General features: G+C 51.4%; 1 protein-coding gene across 2 annotated transcripts in view; it reads right to left on the minus strand.

Moving 5' to 3' along the window:
- Positions 1–22,677, minus strand: part of TEF (TEF transcription factor, PAR bZIP family member) — a gene marked incomplete at both ends in the record, with an annotated part of 33,645 nt that extends 10,968 nt beyond the window's left edge. The window contains one exon of one of the 2 annotated variants that reach the window (XM_080706230.1): positions 22,575–22,677. In XM_080706230.1, coding sequence (XP_080562356.1) covers positions 22,575–22,677 — 103 coding nt within the window. Of the gene's footprint in view, positions 1–5,184; positions 5,504–22,574 lie in introns of those variants that run through there. The other variant, XM_080706229.1, reaches the window with a different exon arrangement.
- Positions 22,678–26,708: the final 4,031 nt, after the last annotated feature.

Genomic DNA, 26,708 nt, shown 5'->3' on the forward strand with positions numbered 1-26,708 from the left:
GGGGCATTCTTTTTTTTTTTTGAGGTACTGGTAAGGAAACCAGGGGCATTCCACCTCCAAGCTACACTCCCAGTCCTATTTTCTATTCTTTTGTATTATTTATTTATTTATTTATTTTTATTTTTTTGGTGGTATTGGGGGTGGAACCCAGAGGCTTTCTACCTCCGGGCTGTACTCCCAGACCTTTTTAAATTTTATTTGGAAACAGGGTCTCACTAGGTTGCTGAGAGCCTCACTAAGTATCCAAGGCTGGCCTTGAACTCTTGCGATCCTCCTGTCTCAGCTTCCCAAGCGCAGGGATTACAAGCGTGCGCCACCACGCCCGGCGTTATTTATTTATTTATTTGCAGATCTGGGGGTGGAACCCAGGGGCATTCGACCTCTGAACTATACCCCCTGTCCTATTTTTTATTTTGAAACAAGGTCTAAGTTGTGGAGGGCCTCACTAAGAAGCTGAGGCTGCCCGTAAACGCGATCTTCAGGTCTCAACCTCCCGAATGCTGGGATTACGAACATGCTTGTCCCTATTTTTTATTCTTTATTTTGAAACAGGGTCTCACTGAGCTGAAAGGGTTTATGTAGCTGAGGCTGTCCGCAAACCTCCTGTGTCAGCCTCCCAAATGCTGGGATTACAAGCATGCACAACCACGCCTGGCCTCTTTCTTTTTTTTTGTGGTACTGAGGGTGGAACCAGGGGCTTTCTACCTCCAGGCTATACTCCCAGACCTATTTTATGCTTTATTTGAAAAAAGGGTCTCACTAAATTGGAGAGCCTAAGTAGCTGAGGCTGGCTTCGAATCTGTGCGATCCTCCTGTCTCAGCCTCCCAAGCGCAGGGATTACAAGAGTGCGCCACCACACCCGGCTCTCAGGCCTGTTTTATACTTTATTTGGAAACAGAGTTTCATGAGTTGCAGAGTGCCTCACTAAGTAGCTGAGCAGCAATCCTGTCTCAGCCTCCCAAAACTGGGATTACAAGCATGCGCCACCATGCCGGACTTTTCTTTATTTTGAAACAGGGATTCAATGAGTTGCAAAGGGCCTCACTAAGTAGCTGAGGCTGTCTGCAAACCGCAATCCTTCAGTCTCAGCCTCCCAAATGCTGGGATTACAAGCGTGCGCCACCATGCCTGGCTTAAGGTAAACTCTTTAAGGACAAGGAACTATGGAATTTAATTCCAGATCTCAGGGGCCAACAAAGAGACAGGCCAGGCATGGCAGTGCAAGCTCGTATTCTCAGTACTTGAGAGGCCGAGGCAGGAGGACTGCAAGTTTGAGGCCAGCCTCAGCAAATTAGTGAGGGTCCCTGCAACTTGGCAAGAAGGGCTCAAAATAAGAGAATAAAATAGGGCCTGGGGTATAGCTCAATCTCCAGTAAAACAAACAAACAAACAAACAAACAAACAAAAAACCAGTGGCTCCAGGAAGATAATCTATATACTAAATGGAGATCACTAGATTTGGAAATGGACTCACTTAGGTTTACTGAATTGCGAGGACCTGGAGCTGTCTTTTCAGGACCTCTTTCAGAGTATCAGAGTAACCATTTCTAGGGAGCTTTATTCCTGAATAAGCAGAAAAATGGCAGGATTTCTGGGAAGGGGAAGCACGGAGCTAAAGAAAAGACTGTTCCTATTCAAAGCAAAACTAATCAATTTGTAAGGACCAGATCCCACCTAATTGCCTCAGTCAAAAAGTTATGCACGTGGATATCCAAGAGAGAGCAATTAAGTTAAAAAAAAAGAAGGGCAAGAGAGAGATGTGACAAGACGGGAAGGAAATCAAAGTGACAGGGAGGCTAATCAGAGAAGTGGGAGATAAAATCATGACAAGTTCATAATGGGTTTTCAAAATTGAGGGAGACAACTCTGAACTCTGGATTTAGAAGTGAAAAGGAGCAATCAAATATGATTAGGTTGGAAATAAACCAGTCCTGCCTGGACTCCCAGACCACAGCCCGCCAAAAACCACCCAGGAGTCCAAGAAGAAAGGACTCGCCTAGTGAGGTAGGAAGGTGGGGACTCTGACAACTCAGCCCTGCCTTCTAGTGCAAATTAACCTGAATTCCTTCCACTACCTCCCAAGAAGACTTTGATTGAAAATCCACTGGGAAGTAAAAAGGCTGAGCCCCTTAGCCGGGCGTGGTGGCGCACGCTTGTAATCCCAGCATTCGGGAGGCTGAGACTGGAGGATACCGGTTCGCGGACAGCCTCAGCTACTTAGTGAGGCCCTTTGTAACTCAGTGAGACCTGGTTTCAAAATAAAGAACGAAAAATAGTGCAGGGGGTGTAGCTTGGAGGTCAAAAGCCCCTGGGTTCCATCCCCAGACCTGCAAAAAAAAAAAAAAGAAAGAAAGAAAAAAAAAAAAGGGCTGAGCCGGGCGGGCTGAGTAGCCAAGGGCTGGACCTGTGGTTGGGGTTGCCTGAGATCAAAGATGGTGGGGAAGAGGAGGAGATAAAACTGCTCCAAGTTCCAGATTTTGCCTGGCCTAAGCAATTAAGGATATCTGAAATCAGTGTTTTTTTATGAGGAGAAGCTTCAAAAGCTTAAAATTAATTTTAAGAGACTGATAACCAGTGGTTGCCAGTAAGATGCAGTAGAAAGAGCACCACCTGTCAGGGTGGAGTGGTGCGTCCCGGTACTCGAGGCCCACACACAAAGACCTCTCGTTCAAGGTCAGCCTCAGCAACGTAGTGAGGCCCTTTTGAAAAAATATTAAGAAGCCGGGCGTGGTGGCACACGCTGCTAGTAACCCTGGCTTTCGGGAGGCTGAGACTGGAGGATCCGGTTTGCGGACAGCCTCAGCTACTTAGTGAGGCCCTCAGAAACTTAGTGAGACCCTGTCTCAAAATAAATAAAAAATAAAGCAGGGTAAGGTTTACCTCGGAGGTTGAATGCCCCTGGCTTCCATCCCCAGACCCACAAAACAAATAAATAAATAATAAATAAATAAATAAAAAACAGGAGATTTGGGAATATAGCTCAGAGATAGAATGCTTCCAGGTTCAAACCCCAGTGCAAAAAAACCCAAACAAACAAACAAACAAACAAACAAAAAACCAACAAAAAACCAACCGAGGGACTAGGGCCAACCGTGTAACCTTGAGAGACCGCCCTCACCTCTCTGAGCCTCAATCTTCCTCTTAAGATAATGCCCTACAGGCTGTTAGGGAAGTCAGGAAACCTGAAATAAGGAAGCCAGGCAAGCCAGCTCAAGCTTGTAATCCCAGTACTTGGGAGGCTGAGACAGAGGCTGCAGGTTCAAAGCAGCCCCAGCCATTTAGAGAGCTTGTCAGCAACTTAGTGAAACCCTGTTTCCAAATAAAAAATAAAATAGGACTGGGGGTATAGCTTGGAGGTAGAATTCCCCTGGGTTCAATTCTCAGCACCACCAAAATAAAAAACAAAAACAAACAAAAATAACAGTAATGTATAGTTGGTTATAAACCAGTAATTTTTTTTCTTTTTTCAGTATTGGGCATGGAACCTGGGGGTGCTCTGCCACTGAGCTACATCCCCGGCCCTATTTGACTTTTTATTTGGAAAAGGGCCTCACTAAATTGCTGAGCCTGGCTATGAACCTGTGAACTTCCTGTCTCAGACCCGCAAGTATTGGGATTACAAGTATCACAACACCACACCAGGCTTCCAAGTTCTCACTAAGTTGCCAAGGCTGACCTCTAATTTGAAATCCTCCTGTCTCAGTCTCCCAAGTACTGGGATTACGGGAATGCATCACTGTGGCCAGCTTCCTTTTTCTTTGAGATACTGGAGATTGAACCCAGGGTCATTCTACCTCTGAGCTACAACCCCAGCCCTATTTTATTTATTTTTATGTTGAAACAGGTCTAGCTAGGTTGATGAGTCTCACTCTTGCTAAGCATGTCCATGAAGCTGTGATCCTCCTGTCTCAGCCTCCCAAGTGCTGGTATTACAAGTGTGCACCAGCAGGCCCGGCCTACCTGGTGATCTTAAACAAGAATGTGCCAGATGCAAACACCTGTCCCTGTAGCTTGTCTCAGCCCCTGATATGCAACAAAACAACAAACAAAAGGGCTTGTGCACCTAAGTCCCAATCCAGGAGCCTGGCCTCACCTGATGTGCCAGAGCTATTTATAACCCAATAGAGGCAACTTTAAGGATCAGAGTCTCAGAACGCACCCAGAAAAGAAAAAAATGCATTTTTAAAAGAAAAATCAAATCTCAGGACCTGCAATTCACAGAAGGGCTTTCCCCTCTACAATTCCCGAATAACACTTAGGGCTGGCTCAGGGAGATTCAAAGGTCTCAGAATGAAAGTATGCCTTAGTGCACCTAAATCCTCACGATAGGCGACACTCCTGCTGCTGTCCAAACCTGGTCTCCCAGGCCAAAAACCAGGGCCAAACCTGCTTTCCACACATGCCCCTGGGACCTCTGTGGCCTGGGCAGTAAGATGAAAATCAGCCCTGCCATTGATCTAGGCTCGCCCCAAACCACCAACTGAAGGGCCTCAGTGACCCTCATTCCAACCTGCCTCACCCAAACCTCCCCCCTAGAAAACAAGCCCCATCTTCTCCTCCCGCATCCACATTCATCTACACCTCAGCAGCCGCCCAGGGAAACACACCTAAGATCCTGCCGGTTCTAGCAGCTGGGGATACTCACTCCCAGGCGAGGGAAAGGCCATATACAAAGAAAATCTGCTCTGCAGACCCACGCTTCTCAAACTTTGGTGGACTTTGAAATCACAGGGGTGCGGTGGCAGTGGGGTGCTCCTTAAAATGCAGACTTCGGTCCCAGGATCCGCAGCCTGGGTGGCGCCCAGGAACCGGCATTTTAGACGAGCATCCGGTTATTCGGATGCAGGTGGCCCCAGGGGAGGCGCCCGGAGCGCCATCTAAGCGGCTGCTCCGATCCCCCACGGCCTCTCTCAACCCCCAGACGAACTACTCCTCACGCCCCCACCCCACCCTTTCCCTCTAGATTCTTCCCGTTAGGCCCCGCCTGCTTCACCCTCTCCAGCTCGCCTCCCGACCCCCTCTCTCAACCCCCAGCCCCATCCGGCAGGCCCCTTCTCATCCCGGGTCCCCATCCCCCTTCCCTGGACCACTTCACCCTGAACTCCGACCTCCCGGCCCCGCCCTCAAATGCCCCGCCCCTGGAGAAACCCCGCCCCCAGGCACGCGCGGACGCCCCCCCTCACCCAGGCGCGCCTCGCGCGGGGGGTTCTCCATCAGCTTCTTCAGGACCAAAGGGAAGGAGCCCGGCAGGCCCCGTTCCCCAGCTGCGCGCCCCGGCCCCGGCCCCGCCTGCGGCTCCACAGGCGGCTTCTTTCCGCCGCCCGCGTCGGACATCGTGGCCCGCGCCCTCCTCGCGAGCCTCGCCTCCCCCGTTCGCCCGCCCCCCGAGATGGCCCGGAGTCGCGCGACCCGCCGCAGCTGCGACTCGGGCGGCTCCTGCGCAGGCGCGCCGCCGCACCCCCCGCCTCGGCCCCGCCCGCGGACGGGCTCGGGCGCATTCATTATTCATGAGGCTAGGCCGGCGGCCCGGACGGCGGCTTTGGATTGGCGCACCCTGCGAGAGGGCGGGCACGACTTCGCGGGCTGGGATTGGCTGGGCGGCCAGGCGAGCGAGACACGTGCGGAGCCAGGTGAGGCGCGCCCGCCCGCCCGCCCCGAGCCCCCGGTCGGGGCCTGCTGGGGTCTGTGTCGCCAGCCTCCTTCGGCGGGAGCCCGTTCTCCCCTGCTAGTGGTGTCCCCTTCACCGTCCTCTTAACGCCCCGTCCTTCTCCCAGGCCACTGCGGCCTCTTCCTCCCGTCCGCTCCGGCAGCCCCGCGGACGCGCCAAGGGAGGGAGGCGGGGCTGCGAGCGCCAGGGCCCGCCCCGCGGGTCACGTGGAGCCGCAGCCGAGCCGGGCCGCGTGGGGGGGAGGAGGAGGGGCGCGGGGCAGCCAATGGGCGCCGGGGGCGGGGCCGGCGTGGTGCACGAGGCGCCGCACGTGCGGGCTGCGGCGGGGAGAGGCGGGCGCGCAGGGGCGGGGCGGGCCTTCGGTTCCTGGACTCTGCCCTGGGTCGTGGGACGGGGACGCACGGCTCAGCCAGCGCGCTGCCTCCCACGCGGCCCGAGGCTGGCCGAGGGCCGGCGGCCGTTGGGATGGACGGAGCAGGTTTGGCCGCCGCCGAGCGGGTGTCAGGTTGCGCACTGATCCCGGCTTCTGGAGCGGGCGGGGCAGCCAGATAAACACTAGCGTGGAGGGAGCGTTCTTGAGGTCCGGCCTTGGGCTTGGGCCCGGGTACGCACTTCCGTCCTCCCCCCCCCCCTACCCCCGTTGGCTTGTGACCTTGGGAAAGTCCACTTGACCACTGGAGTTGTTTTCTTGGCCATAAAATTAAGAGATCGGGATAGAAAAATCTCTGCAGCCCTGAACGGCCCTGAGTTTTCCTATGACTCGCCTTTTTCCTAGAATTTAAAAAAAAAACAAAAAACTCTTTGACACGAAGTACTTATCCCCCATTTTGTGGGAGAACCACCTCCTCTCTTAAAATATAAAGATTCCTTGGGGAGTTTCTCGGGGAACCTGTAAAAGTATGGGAAGAGTTATATAGGAAGCTGTCCCCTAGACAGTGCTCACAACTTTTTTTTCCTGGTACTAGGGACCAAAACAAAAACAAAACAAAAACCCAGGGCCATTCTACCTATGAGAGGCACACCCAGTTCTATTTTTTTTTTTTTTTTTTTTTTTTTAAGTTTGAAACAGGGCCTAAGTTGCTCAGGGTCTGAAGTTCTGCGCCTGGCCTCAAACCTGTTATCCTGTCTCTGCCTCCCAAGTGCTGATATTACAGGCATTGGCCACCACGCCCGACATTGGACCTCCCTGTAGTGCAAATCATACTCTGCTTCAAATCTAAACAGTACTAGACCCCCAGTTTGAACTTCCAGAGGGGCTGAAATTTTGGCTTGTTTGTCCTGTGTTTTTCCAAGGGCTTCAGGCCTCCTGCAGAATGGCAGCCCTTGGTTTTGGGGGTAAGTGGAGGAACATAACACTCTGCGGCTCAAAGTGGATGGAATCAGAATTTCGATAGGAATTAAGGAATAAGAAGTTGAGTGGCAGAATAGGCTTAGAAAGCCAAAAATCTGGCCCTGCGTGGTGGCGCACGCTTGTAATCCCCGCGCTTGGGAGGCTGAGACAGGAGGATCGCACAGGTTGGAAACCAGCCTCAGCTACTTAGTGAGGCCCTCTGCAACTCAGTGAGACCTGGTTTCAAAATAATAAAAATAGGGCAGGGGGTGTAGCTCGGAGGTAGAATGCCCCTGGGTCCCATCTCCAGACCCGCAAAAAAAAAAAAAAAAAAACTATATATATAGGTCTGGGAGTATAGCCCGGAGGTAGAAAGCCTCTGGGTTCCACCCCCAGTACCACCAAAAAAAATAAAAATAAATAAAATAAATAAATAACAGTTAAAAAAAGAAAGCTGAAAATCTAAAGGACTTTGGTGGTGGTGGACAGGATGTTGGTGAAGTAGGATAGGAAAAATAAAAATAATAGGAAAGAGAAAAACTGGCAAGAAAGGAAAAATTAGATTTAAAATCTAGAAATTTCATGATAATCCTAATGTTCACCCTTCAGGGTCTGTTCTTTCTTAGGTAAAACTCCTCAAAAGGCCCACACTTGATCATAACGGCCCATCTCCCAACCTAATATTCCTGAGATACTTGGTATACAAAGGATACCTAAAAATAACAGTTGGTCAAGTCCAGGTACCACCCAGAACCCACTAATGAAATGTCAGGAAGGAAGGTTCAGAAAAAGGGGACCAGAGTCCGCGTGGTGGTGCATGCTTGTAGTACTAATACTTGGGAGGCTGAAACAGGAGGATCACAGGAAGCCAGCCTGACAACTTAGCAAGACACTTTGCAATATGAGACCCTGTTAAAACAAATAAGAAATCAGGCTGGGGATGTAACTTAGAGGTAGAATGCCTCTGGGTTCAATCACAGGGTCCTCCCATTAAAAAAAAAAAAAAAAAAAAGCCGGGCATGGTGGCACACGCTTGTCATCCCAGCATTTGGGAGGCTGAGGCCGGAGGATCACGGTTTGCGGACAGCCTCAGCTACTTAGTGAGGCCCTCTGCAACTCAGTGAGACCCGGTTTCAAAATAAAGAATCAAAAATAGGGCAGCGGCTGTAGCTCGGAGGTCGAATGCCCCTGGGTTCCATCCCCAGACCCGCAAAAAAAAAAAAAAAAAAAAAAAAAATCTAAGCCGGGCATGGTGGTGCACGCTTGTAATCCCAGCATTCAGGAGGCTGAGATAGGAGGATCCTGGTTCATGGACAGCCTCAGCTATTTAGGCCCTTTGCAACTCGGTGAGACCCTGTTTCAAAATAAAGAATGGAAATTGGGCCGAGGTTGGAGCTCAGAGATAGAACCTCCCTGGGTTCCATCACCGGTACAGGAAAAAAGAAAAAAAAAATTGTAAAGACTCCAAAGTGTGTGTGTGTGTGTGTGTGCCGCACAAGTAACCTGTTTTCCCTTGAACTTATATCTCTCTTTCCTAGGTAAACGTCTGTCTTTTCCTAGATAAATGTCTGTCTATGCCTCTGCCATGTGCTGAAATTCTTTTCTGCCACAGAAGCCAAGGACCCCGCCAACTCTGAGTTCCTGAGTTGAGAAATCAACCTGTCACCCACCAACATTGGGCATCTGACTCCAAAATTCAGGTGTTTACTGCCACACTAGCTAGACTTGGGTCACTTTCTGACTCCCGTGCCTCCAGCCGACTGCTGCTTTTCCTGTTGTGGTCAAATGAAGATCAGGCAAGATTTACTCTGTAGTGGTTCCATGAGCCAGTGCACATATATTCACAACTGCACGTGTGCAACAAATGGTGGTTTTTATCGTTTTACTAAAACTGTGGTGGGAACCAGTCCACGGTGGAAACAGGAAATTGAGTTGTGCTCAGAAAACCTGCATGTTGAGCTGGGTGTATGTCACACGCTTGTAATCCCAGCACTTGGGAGGATGAGACAAGAGGATCGCAGGTGCACCACCAGCCTCAGCCATTTAGGCAGGCCCTTTGTGACTTAGACTCTGTTTAAAATAAAAATAGAGCCGGGTGTGGTAGTTAGCTCATGCTTGTAATCCCAGCACTTGGGAAGCTGAGACAGAAGGATCGCACAGGTTTGAAGCCAGCCTTGGCTATTTAGTGAGGCTCTCAGCAACTTAGTGAGACCATTTCCAAATAAAGTGTGTATGTATGTGTGTATATATATGTATGTGTGTGTGTGTGTGTGTGTGTGTGTATATATATATATATATAGTCTGGTAGCTCGGAGGTAGATTCTAGTCTCTGGGTTCCAACCCCAGTAGCAATAAATAAATAAATAATAAAATAGGAGCCAGGTGTGGTGGCCCATTCTTGTAATCCCAGTACTTGGGAGGCTGAGATAGGAGGAACTTGGGTCTGTGGCCAGCCTCAGCTATTTAGTGAGGCCCTCTGCAAATTAGTAATGAAAATAGGCCGGGCGTGGTGGCGCAGTTTGTAATCCCACCCCCCCCCACCCCACCCCCCCCACCCCCCCCCACCCCCGCTTGGGAGGCGGAGACAGGAGGATCACGCAGGTTTGAAGCCAGCTGCGAGCGCTGGCTTAAGAGACCCTGTTTCCAAAAATAAAATAAAATAATAGGTCTAGGAGTGTAGCCCAGAGGTAGAAGGGCTTCCAGGAACCCCAGTACCACCAAAATAATGAAAATAGGATGAGGGGTATAGTTTGAAGGTAGAACGCCCCTGAGTTCAGTCCCTAGTACTGCAAAAAAAAAAAAAAAAGATTAGCCAGGTTTGGTGGTGCACACTTGTTATCCTTGCGTTAGGGTGGCTGAGACAGGAGGATCCCTGTTCGTGACCAGCCTCAGCTACTTAGGCCCTTTGCAACTCAGTGAGACCCTGTGTCAAAATAAAGAATAAAAAATAGGGCTGGGGGTGTAGCTCAGAGGTAGAATGCTCCGGGGTTCCATCCCCAGTACCGCAAAAAATTAAAAATTAAATAATAAAGCCAGCCATGGTGGCACATGCTTGTAATCCCCACTCTTGGGAGGCGGAGAAAGGAGGATCCTGCAGGTTCAAAGCCATCTGTGCTGGTTTAAGAGACCCTGTTTCCAAAATAAAAAGTATAAAAATAGGACTGGGAGTGTAGCCCGGAGGTAGAAGGGTTTCCAGGAACTCCAGTACCACTAAAAAAAAAAAAAAAAAAAAAAAAAAAATAGAGGGTTAAGGGTATAGTTCAGAGGTAGAATGTCCCTGGCTTCTGGGTTCAAACCCCAGTACCAAGCGGGGCATGGTGGTACATGCTTGTAATCCCAGCATTTGGGAGGCTGAGACAGGAGGATTGCACAGGTTCAAAGCCAGCCTTAGCTACTTAGGCTCTTTGCAACTCAGTGAGACCCTGTTTCAAATAAAGAATAAAAAATAGGGCCGGGCGTGGTGGCGCAGGCTTGTAATCCCCGTGCTTGGGAGGTGGAGACAGGAGGATCGTGCTGGTTCGGAGCCAACCTCGCTGGCTTAAGAGACCCTGTTTCCAAATTTAAAAAAATATAAAATAGGTCTGGGAGTGTAGCCTGGAGGTAGAAGGGCTTCCAGGAACCCCAGTACCACCAATAAATAAATAAAAAATAGGGCTGGGAGTGTAGCTCAGAGGTAGAATGCCCCTGGGTTTCATCCCTAGTACTGAAAAAAAAAAAAAAAGAAAACCACAACAGCAAAAAAAAAAAAAAAAAAAAAAACAGTACCACATAAATAAATAACCTGTGTGTTACAAAACTTTTAATGAGGCCGGGCGTGGTGGCGCACGCTTGTAATCCCCGCGCTTGGGAGGCGGAGACAGGAGGATCGCGCAGGTTCGAAGCCAGCCGTGCTGGCATAAGAGACCCTGTTTCAAAAATATAAAATAGGTCTAGGAGTGTAGCCCGGAGGAAGGAGGGCTTCCAGGAACCCCAGTACCACAAAAAAAAAAAAAAAAACAACTTTTAATGAGAACTCTATTTTATTAATATTTTGTGCTGCTAGAGAATGAACCCAGGGGCATTTTACCTTTGAGCTACATCCCCAGCCCAGTTTTTTTATTCTTTATTTTGAAACAGGGTCTAAGTTGTGGAGGGCCTTACTAAGTAGCTGAGGCTGGCCATGAACCTGAATCCTCCTGTCTCAGCCTCCCAGGCATTGGGATTACAAGCATGTGCCACCATACCTGGCTTTAATGAGAATTAAATGTGGCTAAACTATCTTAAGGAGAATCTGACCTAGAGGTTTTTAGAAACAAACACCAAAGGATATTCCAAAGAAATAGTAATAATAATAATAATAATTATTATTATATATAATTATTATTAATAATAATTATTATTATTACTATTATTTATTTTGGTACTGGGGATGGAACCCAGGGGCATTCTACCTCTAAGCTATAGCCCCAGCCATATTTATTCTTTATTTTGAAACAGTGTCTCACTAAGTTGTGAAGGGCTTCACTAAGTAGCTGAGGCTGGCCTGAAGCCTGTGATCCCCATGTCTCAGCCTCTCAAGTACTGGGAGCTGAGCTATATGTCCAGCTCTATTTTTTTAGTCTTTATTTTTGTAACAGGGTCTCACTAAGTTGAAAGGGGTCTCACAAGTAGCTGAGTAATTCCAGGCTGACTGTGAACCTGTGCTCCTCCTGTCTCAGCCTTGCAAGGAATGGGATTACAAACATATGCCACTTCGCCTGGCTTCCATCTTATTTTTGTTTATTTTGGTGCTGGAGATAAATCCCAGGGACATTCTACCTCTGAGCTACACCCCCAGCTCTATTTTATTTTTTATTTCGAAATGAAGTTTCCCTGAGTTGCTGAAAGCCTTGACAAATTGCTGACATCTGTCCACTAACCTGTGATCCTCCTGTCTCAATCTTGAAAGTATTGGGATTACAGGCATGCACCACCACAACTGGCCTTTTTTTCCCTTTGTTTCTTTTTTTTTCTTTTGTGGTACTGGAGATGGAACCCAGGGGCATTCACCTCTGAGCTACATCCCCAGCCCTATTTTTTATTCTTTATTTTGAGACAAGGTCTCACTGAGTTGCAGAGGGCCTAAGTAGTGAGTCTGTGAACTGTGATCCCCCTGTCTCAGCCTCCCAAATGTTGAGAGTACAAGTGTGGGTCATCACGTCTGGATCTATTCTTTTTTTTTTATTTATTTTTTTATTTTTTATCTTTTGGTGGTACTGAGGATGGAACCCAGGGGCCTTCCACCTCCAGGCTACAATCCCAGACCTATTTTACATTTTACTTGGAAACAGGGTCTCTTAAACCAGATGAGGCTGGCTTTGAACCTGCGATCCTCCTGTCTCAGCCTCCCAAACTCGGGGATTACAAGTGTGCGCCACCACGCCCGGCAATTCTTTTATTTTTCGAAACAGCATCTCACTAAGTTGCTGATACTGACTGAGGACCTGTGATCCTCCTGTCTCAACATCCCAAGTACTGTGAGATTGTAAGTATAGGATACCATGCTTGGTTGAGACAATTTCAAAATAAGAAATAAAAAGGGCTGACTTGTAGCTCAGAAGTAGAATGCCCCTGGATCCACTCCCTAGTACTACATATATACATACACATACATACATATATATACGTATTTATATATTTAAATTTTTTTTATTAAGTAGCTGAGGCTGGCCGTGAACCTTGGATTCTCCTGTCTCAGCCTTCCAAGTACTGGAATTACAAGTGTATGCCACCATGCCTGGCTCTATATAGATATTTTTAAAAATTTAAACAATATATGAAGCATTTTAAAAACCTGCAGTTTCAGCCAGGCATTGTGGCTCAGGTTTGTAATCCCAGCATTCTGGAGGCTGAGACAGGAGGATCAAGGCTCGCAGACAGCCTCAGCTACTTAGTGAGGGGCTCTTTGCAATCAGTGAGACCCTATTTCAAATAAAAGATAAAACATAGGGCTGGGGTGTAGCTCGGAGGTAGAATTCCTCTGGGTTCAATCCCCAGTACTGCAAATAATAATATTAATAATAATAATAAATAATAATAATAACAACAACAACAACAAAATAAAAACTGCAGTTTGGCCATGAAAGTGCTTTCTGGATTAGAGTTAGATGCATACATTCATGGCTATTATGACTTTATTGATAGGCAAAGACAATTCTCAAGGCAGTAGAGAAGGACGAGTGGTAACAGGAGGGGTAAAGTTAAGGCCAGGTGTAGTGGCATGCCCCCGTGATCCCAGCTACTCTAGAGGCTGAGGCAGGAGGCCAGCCTGTGCAATTTAGCAAGACCCTGTTAAAAATAATTAAGCCAGGCGTGTAATCCCAGCATTTGGGAGGCTGAGACAGGAAGATTGTGGTTCTTGGACAGCCGCAGCTACTTAGGCCCTTTGCAACTTCAGTGAGACTGTTTCAAAATAAAGAATAAAATAGGGCCGGAGGTGTAGCTCAGAGGTAGAATGCCCCTGGGCTCTATCCCCAGTACCAAAAAATAAATGATAAATAAAATATTTTTAAAAGGCTGGGTGTTGTGTTGCATGACAGTCTTAGCAAGTAGTTAGACTCATCAGCCTAGCAAAATCCTGTTTCTTGGTTTGGTTTGTTTTTTTTGTGGTGCTGGGGCTTTCTACCTCCAGGCTACATTCCCAGACCTATTTTCTATTTTATTTGGAAACAGGGTCTCACTAAGTAGCTGAGGCTGGCTTTGTTTTGTTTGTGTGTGTGTGTGTGTGTGTGTGTGTGTGTGTGTGTGTGTGTGTGTGTGTGTGTGTTACTGGGGTTCCTAGAAGCCCTTCTACCTCCGGGCTACACTCCCAGACCTATTTTATATTTTTATTTGGAAACAGGGTCTCTTAAGCCAGCGCGGCTGGCTTCGAACCTGCGCGATCCTCCTGTCTCCACCTCCCAAGCTTGGGGATTAGAAGTGTGCGCCACCACGCCCGGCTTTGAGGCTGGCTTTGAACCTGCAGGATCCTCATGTCTCAGCCTCCCATGAGTGGGGATTACAAGCGTGCGCCACCACGCCCAGCCTCAAGACCCTGTTTCTAAAATATAATCTAAAGCTGAGAGTGTAGCCCAGAGGTAGAATGGGTTCAATCCCCAGTACTGCAGAAAAAAGAAAGTAAGTAATTAGCTAATCTCCATAGTGTTGGTAAGCCCTGCAAAGAAATAAGTGCCTTAAAAAGAACACAGTAAGCCGGGTGTGGTGGCGCAGGCTTGTAATCCTGGTGTTTGGGAGGCTAAACCGGGAGGATCATGGAGGTTTGAAGCCAGCCTCAGCTGCTTAGTGAGGCTCTCAGCAACTTAGTGAGACCCTGTTTCCAAATTTAAAAAAAAAAAAATTATATATATATATATATATATATATATATATATATATATAAAATTTATTGCTGGGAGTATAGCCCAGAGGTAGAAAGCCTCTGGGTTCTACCCCCAGTACCACAAAAAATAAAAAATAAATAAAAGAACACATTATTACTTGGTTGCAACTTTTTTTTTTCTTTTTTGTGGTCCTGGAGATGGAACCCAGGGGCATTTGACCTCCAAGCTACACCCCCTGCCCTAGTTTTTATTCTTTATTTTGAAACAGGGTCTCGCTAAGTTGCAGAGGGCCTCACTAAGTAGCTGAGGCTGTCCACAAACCTTGATCTTCCTGTCTCAGCCTCCTGAATGCTGGGATTACAAGGTGTGCCACCACGCCTGGCTCTATTTATTCTTTATTTTTATTTATTTATTTGCAGGTCTTGGGATGGAATCCAGGGACATTCTACCTCTGAGCTACACTCCCTGCCCTATTTTTTATTCTTTATTTTGAAACCGGGTCTCACTGAGTTGCAAAGGGCCTCACTAAGTAGCTGAGGCTGTCTGCGAACCGCGATCCTCCAGTCTCAGCCTCCCAAATGCTGGGATTACAAGCGTGCGCCACCACGCCCGGTATAGTTATACATCTTAATGGGATACAAGATGACTTCTATGTCTTAGTTATTTTCCTCTTGGAAAGAGAGATGGATGTGCCTCCTCACAGGGGTTTGAGGGTATCTGTGGAAAGTGATGTCAGTACTGTATGGGGTTGAATGGGTGGTTTGTGGGCTCCATTTGTGTTGTGTTGGGTCAAGAGTTGAATGATGTTAGGTGTGAGGACAAGGGTGCGGGCCCTAAAGAACCAGAACAGGATGAGAAATGTCTACTTTCCAGAGCTGGACTGGCTTCAGCTCTGCTCCTCACTTCCAGAAACTGCTGACCAACCTAAGTACCTAAGTGAAGAAGTTCACCCAGAGGGGCGTGGCGGCTCAGGCCTGTAGTCCCAGGACTCGGGAGGCTGAGGCCGGAGCAGCACAGGTCTGCAGTCAACCTCAGCACCCAGCGAGGCTCTCAGCATCTTAGCAAGACCTTGTTAAAATAAAATAGGGCTAGGGGTGTAGCTTGGAGGTAGAATGCCCCTGGGTTTCATCCCCAGTACCTAAAAATAAAACAAAAAACCAATAGCAACAACAACAATAAAAAAAAACCAACAATAACAACACACTTTGCTCAACTGAACATATGTAAAACAAGTGATTATCATCACCATGGAAACCTGCGCCCAGAAACCCCATAATGATCCCTTTGGCCATGTAGCCAGCATCTAGTAGGACTGACCAAAGGGTCCTGAGCGGAGCCTGGGGTGTGTAGGAGCAGGGGTGCTGATGGCTCTCCCTGAGCTCCAGCAGAGCCCAGAGTCTGTGTCCCTTGCAGTTCCAAATGGGGGTGCGCGCGGTGACTTGCTCAGGGCGGCGGCTCGGTAATCTGTGTTGGCTTGCTTGCGTAGTTGGCGTTGGTAGGAGGGTTCACAGAACCTTTCAGAGCCAAGTCCCATACATTTGAAGCATTGCTAGCATTAAATAACAGTCAGCGACTGGGATTCACAGTGCAGCCTGAGATAACAAACGCAGCCATCCTTCGGGCAAGTCCCCAGCACTGGCCTCGCCGGCCGTCCTCTAGCCCACACACCCGGGCCGCGGAGCTCGGAGCTCCGCGCTCCAGCCTCGCGCCTGGCCTCGGCTCCAGGGGAGAGTGGCAGGCCGAGGCACCTTTAAAATTCCTACCCATCTTTCCCTTACTCTCAAGAGTACTAGTTCCCTGTTTGGCTTGCATTTTGTGTACTCCCAGGGTTCAGATTACAGATGGAGCTGCCCCAGGACTGCCATTTCCACAGGGAAGCCCCCACCTGTGGCCTTTGCTACAGCTCAACAGGCCTGACAGCCTGGTTCCCTCCAGCCAAAACTTGCTGACTGCACTTCAGAGCCTGAGCACCAGGGGTCTGCTTCCTGCTTTGATTTAACTTTCTAATGTGACCTTGGGCAGGTTACTTAACCTTTCTGTGCCTGAGTGTCAGAAGTAAGTGGTGGCACATACCTGCCCCAGTATGTGGAGGCTGAGACAGGAGGGTCGCAGGTCTGAGGCCAGCCTCAGTAACTTAGTGAGGTTCTCAACAATTTAGCAAGACCTTGTTTCCAAATAAAATATAAAATAGCCGGGGATGTTGGCACATGCCTGTAATCCCAATATTTGAGAGGGTAAGACAGGAGGATCAGAGGTTTGAGCCCAGCCTCACCAACTTAGTGAAAACTTGTTTCAAAAATAAAAAGGGCTGGGGTGTAGCTCAGGGGTAGAATGCACCTGGGTTCAATCCTAGTACCAAAAAAAAAAAAAAAAGAGATAGCCAGGCATGGTAGCCAGGCATGGTAGCACACCCTTGTAATCCCAGCATTTGGGAGACTGAGACAGGAATTCACGGTTCAAGGACAGCCTCAGCTACTTAGTGAGGCCCTTTGCAACTCAAACCCTGTTTCAAAGTAAAGAATAAAAAATAGGGCTGGGAGCACAGCTCAGAGGTAGATGCCCCTGGGTTCCATCCCCAGTACTACAAAAAAAAAAATAATACCAGGTGTGGTGGCACATGTTTGTAATCCCAGCAATCGGGAGGCGGAGACTGGAGGATCACGGTTCATGGACAGCCTCAGCTGCTTAGGGAGGCCCTTCACAATTCAGTGAGACTGTTTGAAAAATAAAAAAGTGTGTGTGTGTGTGTGTGTGTGTGTGTGTGTGTGTGTGTGTGTCTGGGGTTGTAGCTTAGAGGTCCCATCTCTTGGATCAGAAAAAATAAATTAATTAAATAGGACTTGGGGCCTAGCTCAGAGGTAGAATGGCCCTGGGTTCAATCTCAGTATCAAAAAAAAAAAAAGAGGATTGGACCGGCAGGGCACAGTGCTGGTGCATGCGAGCGCTCAATTCGAATTACGTTTTACTCAAAGCCACCTTGGGTGGTTCTGGGGATGCCGCATTCCTCCCAGGAATGGGGGCTGGGGAGGCTGACAGCGGGGCCAGGCGGCCCGCGGGGTCACACTTCTCTGGCTCTGCAGCCACGGTGGCCTTCACTCCTCAGACACACTTAGCATGGCCCCAGGAGAGGGCCGCTGCGGGCCCTCCAGGCCAGAGCGCTTCCTCCCCGCCAACTCCAGGCCTTAGTTTGAGTGTCACAGCCCTGACTGTCTCCTACTGGATCGCAGCTGCCTGGAGGACAACCTTTGTCTCCAGGCCTGAGCCACAGGCGCAGCAAACATTCAAATGCAGAAAAGCAGATGATGCCCGAGGTTCTGCCTCAAGACGTGCGTCAGAGACCAGAGACTGAGCGCAGCACTGGCCGGGCTCCTCGGCAGGAGGAGCGGGCTTGACCACCTCGACCGCTGTGCAGCCCTGCTGCCCAGAGAGCAAGCCAGGTGAGGCAGGATTTCTGGACATGCCGGCAGGACAGCATTGGACGCAGGGCCCTTCCTCGAGTAGCCCAGCGCTGGGTCCAGCCCGAGCGGGGCGGCCTGGCAGGTGACAGGGGCGGCCGTGATGAGGGTTTCGCATTTCTGATTGGTGAGGGGAGACAGGTAGAGAAGGTGGCTCTGGATCCCTAAACAAAGAGGGAAGAAAAGAGGCTGAGCCCCTCCCTGTGCTGGGGTGCTTGCTGAGCATGTGTGAGGCCCTGGGCTAGGCCTCAATATTGCATAAAACAAACCCCAAGCCAGGCGTGGTGGGCACGCTTGTCATCCCAGCTTTCGGGAGGCTGAGACTGGAGGATCGCGGTTCGCGGACAGCCTCAGCTACTTAGTGAGGCCCTCTGCAACTCAGTGAGACCCGGTTTCCAAATAAAGAATAAAAAATAGGCAGGGGGTGTAGCTCAGAGGTTGAAGCCCCTGGGTTCCATCCCCAGACAAGCAAAAGAAAAAACCCCAAGAAGCCGGCCTGCCTACTGGTCTGAGGTGGCCGGTCTCTGAGTCCATTTCCTCACTAGAAGAAAGGAGAAACACACCACTCAGAAGGTTGAGGTGAGGACTAATGGAGCCAGCACGCCAGCACAGCTACCCCAGTCCTTCCTTCCTGAAAGCAAAGTCCACGCTTCCTCGGTGTGCTCCGGCTCCCCAGGCTGGGGGCCCGCACGGGCCCTGCCAGAGCCAGGTCCAGGGGCGCCTACTGCACCCTCCGTCCACCAAGAGCTCCTTGCCAAGGCCGCTGCCCTGCTCCTGCCCAGCGAGTCCCCGTGACCTCGCCGTTAGCCCACAGCCCCGCTGTCCTGTTTGGTGCAGGGCAGGTGGCACCGTGCCCCAGCAGCCTCAGCACGTGTTTCCAAGGAGATAGCCGTGTGTGTGTGCGTGTGTGTGTACGCACAAACTAGTAATATCCAGCTCTTCAAGGGGAGGTGAAAAGACACGAGGGGCTCTCAGATGAGACCCAGGTGGAACCAACGGGACGCTGGCCAAGGCTGCGCCCGGCGCGGCAGAGGAGACAGCGCGACACTTCGCAGCTGAGCACACTCGTGTGGGCGGCTCTGTGGTCTCAGCCACAAGCCCCCGGCACGGCATGCTCTTCCCCTATTCAGAAGAATGAGGATGAGCCGGGCGCGGTGGCGCACGCTTGTAATCCCCACGCTTGGGAGGCGGAGACAGGAGGATCACAATTAGAGGCTGGCCTCAGCAATTAGTGAGATCCTATTTCAAAATAAAAAAGGGCTTGAGTTGTAATTTGAAGGTTGAATGCCCCTGGGTTCGATCTCCAATACACATAATAATAATGACGATGATAATAATAACAAGGGTGAAGAGAGGGAAACCAAAGGCTGCCAGCCAGGACAGGGCGAATGAGACTGTCCTGCTTCTGACTGTGAGCCCCCTGCTGTCTTTCTGGGCCCTGCTGCCTTGCCCCCAGAGACGATGGTTTAGGGGTAACCTGGGGTGGGGACCTTGACCACCCAGCTCACAGCCTTGTTCAACCTTAAGGCATAACGCTTTCACAGTGCACGGCTCCCCAGAAAGAAAGGCTGAGTGAGCAGAGAAGGCAGCCAGACGGGCAGGGCGGCCTCTGAGCACAGCCGAGGCCCCGCAGGGCAGGGCAGGGAGGGTTTAAAGAGCTAATGGGGGTGCCTCCTTAGCGCAGCAGGCAGCGCAGCAGCCTCATAAAGAGCTCATGGGGACCGGGCGGCGCACACTTGTCATCCCCGCGCTTGGGAGGCTGAGACAGGAAGATTGCAGGCTTGAAGCCAGCCTCAGCTACTGAGTGAGGCCCTCAGCAACTTAGTGAGACCCTGTTTCCAAATAAAATAGAAAATAGGTCTGGGAGTATAGCCCGGAGGCAGAAAGCCCCTGGGTTCAACCCACAGTACCACCAAAAATAAAAAATAAAAAAGAGCTAATGGAAGCCAGGCGTGGTGGCGCACGCTTGTAATCCTAGCATTTGGGAGGCTGAGGCAGGAGGATCGCGGTTCGCGGACAGCCTCGGCTACTGCTGAGGCCCTCTGCAACTCAGTGAGACCCGGTTTCAAAATAAAGAAGAAAACATAGGGCTGGGGGTATAGCTCAGAAATAGAATGCCCCTGGGTTCCATCCCAAGTACTGCAAAAAAATAATTAAAGGGCTAAAGGTATGGCACAGTGTCTCAGGGTCTTTCCAGACGCCGAGAAGAAAGAAGTGAGCGGTGGAGTAAGCTTCCAGAACAATCTACTCTTGGAAGAAGATCCTAGGAGAAGTGGGTGGAGCAGAGACAGAAAGAGAAGTCTCTATGGATCAGAGCCCAGAGAAGGGAAACTGAGTCCAGGGCCTGGAGTACAGACCCATCTTTCTGTTGGACATGGATTTCTCTCCTGCTAAGGAATTGGCTGGACTGGTATAACGCAGGGAAAGGGCCACCAGGCAGCCAAGGCAGTCTCAGGAGGTCTGGTGAGCGCTGCCAGAGGACGTGTCTGTCTGTCTGTCTGTCTACCCAGGGGCATGAGAGAGGCAGAGGTCTGCACAGGCAGCGGCGGGAGGTCCAGGGGCAGCAGGGAGAGGGGCCCGGGCTCAGGGACGATGAGCTGACTCTTGAAGGCCACCACTCACACTCTGCGTGGTTTTCTGGGAAATCTCCCACTGGAGCCGAGCGACACCCTGCTTGTGACCTAACCGGGCTGCAGCATCACTGGGCTGGAGAAAGAAGGAAGACGGGGTGGATGTAATCAGTCCCCAAGAGAAACTCGCCCCCTTCGTGCCAAAGCAAAGGGGAAGCCATGGCCCCTGCTCCTTTCTACCCCGGCTTTGACCAGAGCTTGGCAAGTACCAGCCACACGACTGCTTAGCCTTCGGGTTCAGTGCGGTGGACACGCTCTTGTCCACCTTTGCAGGTAGCCAGACCAGGTGTATTTTTGCAAATGGTTTGCAGTCTGGGAGCTTTGGAAAACAGCGATTGCAGGTTGGGGCAATAATATGGATGGGGCTTTGGGACATGTTGGTCTCTTCCCACCCACTTCCCCAAGTTGGCCCAGTCGGTTCATGGGACCTCAGCGAGGTGATAGGAGGTGACCTGAGATGCTGGTTACACCCGTCAGACCCATGTGGCCCAATGGACTGACTCATCCTCAGCCGGAGCTCGCCAGCTCTTGGCAAAGTTCTGCTCGAAACCTTGGAGGAGTCCCCGCAGAGCTGGCCCTGGCTGCCCGTCCACAGGGAGGAATGGGGACACCTCAGCTGTGGCAGGGCTCTGCAGGCCAGCGGGGAGCCAGCGTCCAGCAGCTGCTGCCACGCTTCAAAGGCCGCGCTATCCTCAGCCCTGGAGCAGCACCTTGTCTCACCCCGAGAGCCCTTCCCTGGCCAGCTGGGAGCCGGCCCTGTGTGCAGCGTGGCTTCCTGGGACACCTGTGCGGGGCCGGGAGGGGCTGCGCTACCTTCTCGGGTGCCTGGACCACATGGGTACACTCTGCCTTAGTTTTTGGAAAGCTTTCCAGCTGGGCCTACCCACACTGCCCCGCCCCATGGCAAAAGGTCCGTGGGTGTGGACTCACAAGCAGTCCCCGGGCCGAGTTACAGGGGCTTCTCTGGAGAGCAGATGGTGGCACAGGAGCTAGTGTGCCGCCTCCGCCACAGCCCGGACCCCGCGCTGGAGACCACAGGCGGTGGTCTCCAGCTCACAGACCCACAAGAAAGCCCTGGGGACCCTGCCTGAGCTCTGGGCCCTGCCCTCAGTGTCTTCCCAGGAACTAGCCTGTTGCTCCTGCCTTTCCAAACTTAAATATATATATATATATATATATATATATATATATATATATATATATATATATATATATATACACACCTGTTCCTGGCCTTAGAGGGGTGGGAGGAGGCCAGGGCTGCCCCCTGGCTGCAAAGCTGGGGAGTGGGCTGAGAGCCCTGGGAAGGACACCCTACGGGAACAACCAGGGTGCTGAGATATGTCAGGTGCCCGCAGCAGGAAGAGGGAGAAGCCTGAGAAAGTTCACTGAGGGATCAGACTCAGGCTCCCCAAGGGCAGTGAAGAGGGGCCGGGAGAAGAGCCCGTGCGGAGCACGTGCGTGCGGAGCATGTGTCAGGCCCTGGGTTCCGTCCCCAGCACCACAGAAAAATCCAAAAAGATCAAGGCCGTGGAGCAATGAAGACCTGGGGGTGAGCCTCTGACGTCTTGGAACAGAGGTTTGGAGGAATACTTATCGGGAGGGGGAGCACCCTGAGTAGGTGGTGGGCACTGGGTTTCCCAGGCAGGACTTGGGTGGCCGCCCCTCGCTCCACACCCTCCTCCCCGCATCTGTCCACGCCCGCCGGTGTTTGCCTGTGGTATCCTAGGAACGCGGGCCGTGTGGTCCTGTTACATAAGAGCTTCCATCCCCTCCGTGCGAGCGTAGCTGCCTCTCCAGACAGGGCTCCTGCTGCCCAGATCCACCGTCTCTGCCACTGCTCTGCCCACCCCAGCGAGCAGGGGGAAGGAGCAGGCGAGGCGCCCAGCAGCTCCTCTCTCGTCCTGCCCTCGTCCCACGTGAGCACAGCACCTGTCAGTGGCTGCTCACTGGCCATGGCCCCCACCGCCAGCAGGCCCAGGGGCAGCCCCAGGGTTGGTGTGGCGCCCACACAGCCCCCAGGGCCCTCTGTGGACCTGACCAAGGGGAGATCTCTGCTGGGGACGCCCCAGCCTGTCCACCACTGTCCCTGTGCATGCCCCGAGCCGGGGGTCCCCAGGCAGTCGGCCAGTGAAGACCACCTGTGCTCCTACCTGTCCTCTTCTCTGGCCAAGGCAGAGAGTGCTCCAGCAGGGACTTGAGGACCTCAGGCATGTCCATGGCAGGGCCCACTCCCAGCCGGTCGCAGCTAGACATGGCCCAGCAGGAGGTGCTTCTCTGGGAGTTTAGAAGCGGCTGGAGAGGCAGGGCTGGCCAGGAGCCGCAGGCTGGGAGCAGGCGGGGTGGGAGCCTGAGGCAGCCAATGGGCAGCACGGGCTGGCCCGCCCGTCCACCCCCAGCTCGGCCACCTGCCAGCTCCGGCTGCAGCCAGGCCTTCCCTTCCCGCTGCTTGGCAGGGCGGACCTGGCCCTGTGCCAGCTGCAGCACGTGGAGCCCTAGCACCAATCCTCTGACAGAGAACTGTTATCTAACTTTGCAAAGGGAAGTTCTCCCCCAGGCTGGGAGCCATCACCGGGCTGCCAGAAGAGAACGGTGAGCGGAGCTCCACGCCCACACGGAGCATGCCCACACCAGCCTGCATGCGCGGGCGGGCCCAGGGCACATGGAAACAGCCCCGGTTGGGACCCGAGGCTGCAGGGAGATGATGGTGGGCAAGACCAGTGCCCCGGGGCCACCCAGCACCAAGGAACCCCGTGTGGCAGGAACAGGGACATTCGCGGTGCCACGCATTCCTGCGTGAGCCCCAAGGGTTGCGGGGTGCGTGGACAGTGTGTACATACCATGCTCACGTGCTGCAGGGCACACGCGTGTACATGTGGCAGCAGAATTGGGACTTTCTACCATCTGCAGAGCTTGAAGCCTGTTCTCCAAGGGAAGTGAAAAAACTCTACTGAGGTTCTCTGGCTTTCCAGGGACAGGGGACAGGAGGCAGGTCCTAGCAGAGGAGTCCGGGCCGAGCAGGGTGGGCACCGAAGGGGGCGGCCCCGCACACTCAGCACAGACCTTCCTGGATGACAAGCCCTGCCTCCTGGGCGGCCTGGAGACCTTGGTGGCAATTGGTTGTTTGCGGTAACCTTGTCCCCTCTCCTCCCCGCAGGATGCTGTCCGGCCTCGGTGGTCCCTAGGCCACGTGGATGTGTGGGTAAAACCAAGGATGTCTGTGTTGCCAGCCTCCTGAGGTCAACATGAGAGCAAAACCGACTTGGCGAGGGGCTGGCAGGTTCTCCAGTCTGCCTCAGGCACGCCAGCGTGGCCACACACACTCGGCAGATTCTAGAACTACTGAGTGCGCGGCCTCCCAGGTCCCGAGCTCCAGCTGCAGTCCCGAAGCTCGGCCCTGCGTAGTGAGCCTTAGCTTTTCACTCTGGCTGATCTCCACAGCTTCACTGCTTTCCAAAACTGCGCTTTGCATAGAAACAAACATACCCTAGGAAGCCCGGCGTGGTGGGCACGCTTGTAATCCCAGCATTCGGGAGGCTGAGACCGGAGGATTGTGGTTCGCGGACAGCCTCAGCCACTTAGTGAGGCCCTTTGCAACTCAGTGAGACCCGGTTTCAAAATAAAGATTAAAAATATAGGGCTGGGGGGGTAGCTCGGAGATAGAATGCCCCTGGGTTCCGTCCCCTGTACCACACAAACACACACACACACACACACACACACACACACACACACACACAGTCATTTCTAGTTGGGTGTGGTAGCACATGCTTGTAACCCCAGAATTGGGGAGGCTGAGATGAGGTCACTGGTTCGTGGCCTGCCTCAGCTACTTAGTGAGGCCCTCCAAAATTCAGTGAGACCCTATTTCAAAATAGTAAGAGTCGGGCCTGTAATCCCTGTACTTGGGACGCCGAGATGGGAGAATCGAGGACAGTCTCAGCAAGTACTGAGACTCATCAACCTAGCGAAACCCTGTTTCCAAATAGAGATAAAGTTGGGCTGGGCGTGGTGGTGCACTCTTGTAATCCCAGCATTCGGGAGGCTGAGACTGGAGGATTGTGGTTCGCGGACAGCCTCAGCTACTTAGTGAGGCCCCCTGAAACTCAGTGAGACCTGTTTCAAAATAAATAAAAAATAGGGCAGGGGGTATAGCTCGGATGTAGAATGTCTCTGAGTTCAACTCCCCATACCACAAAAAAGTTAAAGAATAAAACATAGGACTGAGAGAGTAGCATGGAGGCAGAATGTCTCAGGTTCAATCCCCAGTATAGCAACAAAACAAAACAAAGTTATGTCTAAACTAAATCCAGTGGCATACACCTGTAACCCCAGTACTTGGGAGGCTGAGACAGGAGGATCGCAGTTCTGAGGACAGTCTCAGCAATTCAGTGGCTCCATGTTTCAAAATAAAATCATAAAATAGGGCTGGAGTATATAGCTCAGAGGTAGAATGTCTCTGGGTTCAATCCCCAGTACCACAAAAGAAAAACAAACAAACAAACCTGAACTAGCATTTGTTCGGTCCCACCGTGCGGCATGGCCCACTGTGTCGTGATGCAGTGGGAAGGCTCTCACCGAGTGCTGAGCGGACGCTGGTGCAGTGCTCTTGGGCTTCGTAATCTCCAATCATGAGCCAAGTAAACTTTTTTTTTCTGTATTAGAAATTGAAGCCGGGCGTGGTGGCGCACGCTTGTAATCCCAGCATTCGGGAGGCTGAGACTGGAGGATTGTGGTTCGCGGACAGCCTCAGCTACTTAGTGTGGCCCTCTGCAACTTAGTGAGACCCTGTATCAGAATAAAGAATAAAAAATAGGGCTGGGGGTGTAGCTTGGAGGTCGAATACCTCTGGGTTCCATCCCCAGACAGGCAAAAAAAAAAAAAAAAGAAATTGAACCTAGGCTCACTCTATGACTGAGTTACTCTAAGCCCCACCTCTTTTAATTTTGTAGTACTGGGGATTGAATCCAGAGGTATTCTACCTCTGAGCTACACCCCTATCATCCCTTTTTTTTATTTTGAAATAGGGTATCACTGAGTTGCTGAGGGCCTCACTAAGTTGCTGAGGCTGGCAGTGAGCCTATGATCCTCCTGCTTTAGCCTCCCAAGTACTGGGACTACAGGCATGTGCCACCACATCTGGGCTTCAGCTCTCTTTAGTTTTGGAGATAAGGCTGCCTAGGCTAGCCTCATACTTATGATTTTTCTGCCTCTGCCTCCAGAGTTGCTGGTAAGCTTTTATTTTTTATAAATTACCTGCTCTCCGTTTTTGTTTTGTTTTTGTTTTGGTGCTGGGATGGAACCCAGAGACATTCTACCTCCAAGCTACACCCCAGTCCTTTTTTTTTTTTTTTTTTTTTGGTGGTACTGGGGTTCCTGGAAGCCCTTTTACCTCCGGGCTACACTCCCAGACCTATTTTTACATTTTTATTTGGAAACAGGGTCTCCTAAGCAAGCGCGCGGGGCTGGCTTCGAACCTGCGCGATCCTCCTGTCTCTGCCTCCCAAGCGCGGGGATTACAAGCGTGCGCCACCACGCCCAGCCCCAGACCTATTTTTTATTTTGAAACAGGGTCTCTCTGAGTTGCAAAGGGCCTCACTAAGTAGCTGAGGCTGTCCACAAACCTGGATCCTCCCGTCTTGGCCTCCCAAATGCTGGGATTACAAGCGTGTGCCACCATGTCCGGCTTGGTCTCAGGTATTTTGTTGCAACAGAAAATGGACTACATTATGACCACATTATGAGGCTAGACCCTGAGAGGAGTTCAGAGCTACATAACAGACCCAGCCAATCAACTCCCTAGCCCCAGAGTATTTTCATGCCACTGAAGGTCCTTGCTGGTGCCCCCTGTTCTGCATTCAGGGCGTCTGACTGGCGATACCACCGATGGTCAGGCAGGGTACACCAGCAGGCTGCTGAGCCAGGCAGCCAGGGAGGGCAGGTAGGGAGGAGGGAAGGCTGAATACACACCTGGAAACATTTGGAGGGGCCGCAGGCAGGGGTATTGAGATTATCTGTGCTTCTTGGGTTTCTGGGTGCAGAGGTCTGATGCCTTGGGCAACGGTCTGGGTCCACTGGTTTACTTACCGATGCCGCTGAGCCCATCTCCATCCCCATCCATACCCTTGCTTTTCACTGATTGTGTTTGCCAGCTTCACTGGGAACCAGGTGTCCTTTCTGTGCTGACGGGTAGGTCTCTGCAGGAAGCTGTGGCCCTGGCAGGAACCCCATGGTTCAGCAGGGAGGTGCAGCCCAGGGAAGACTCAGTCAAGCACTTTTACCTTACC

The sequence above is a fragment of the Muscardinus avellanarius genome (assembly GCF_963383645.1).
Source record: "Muscardinus avellanarius genome assembly, chromosome: 11".
Taxonomy (NCBI): domain Eukaryota; kingdom Metazoa; phylum Chordata; class Mammalia; order Rodentia; family Gliridae; genus Muscardinus; species Muscardinus avellanarius.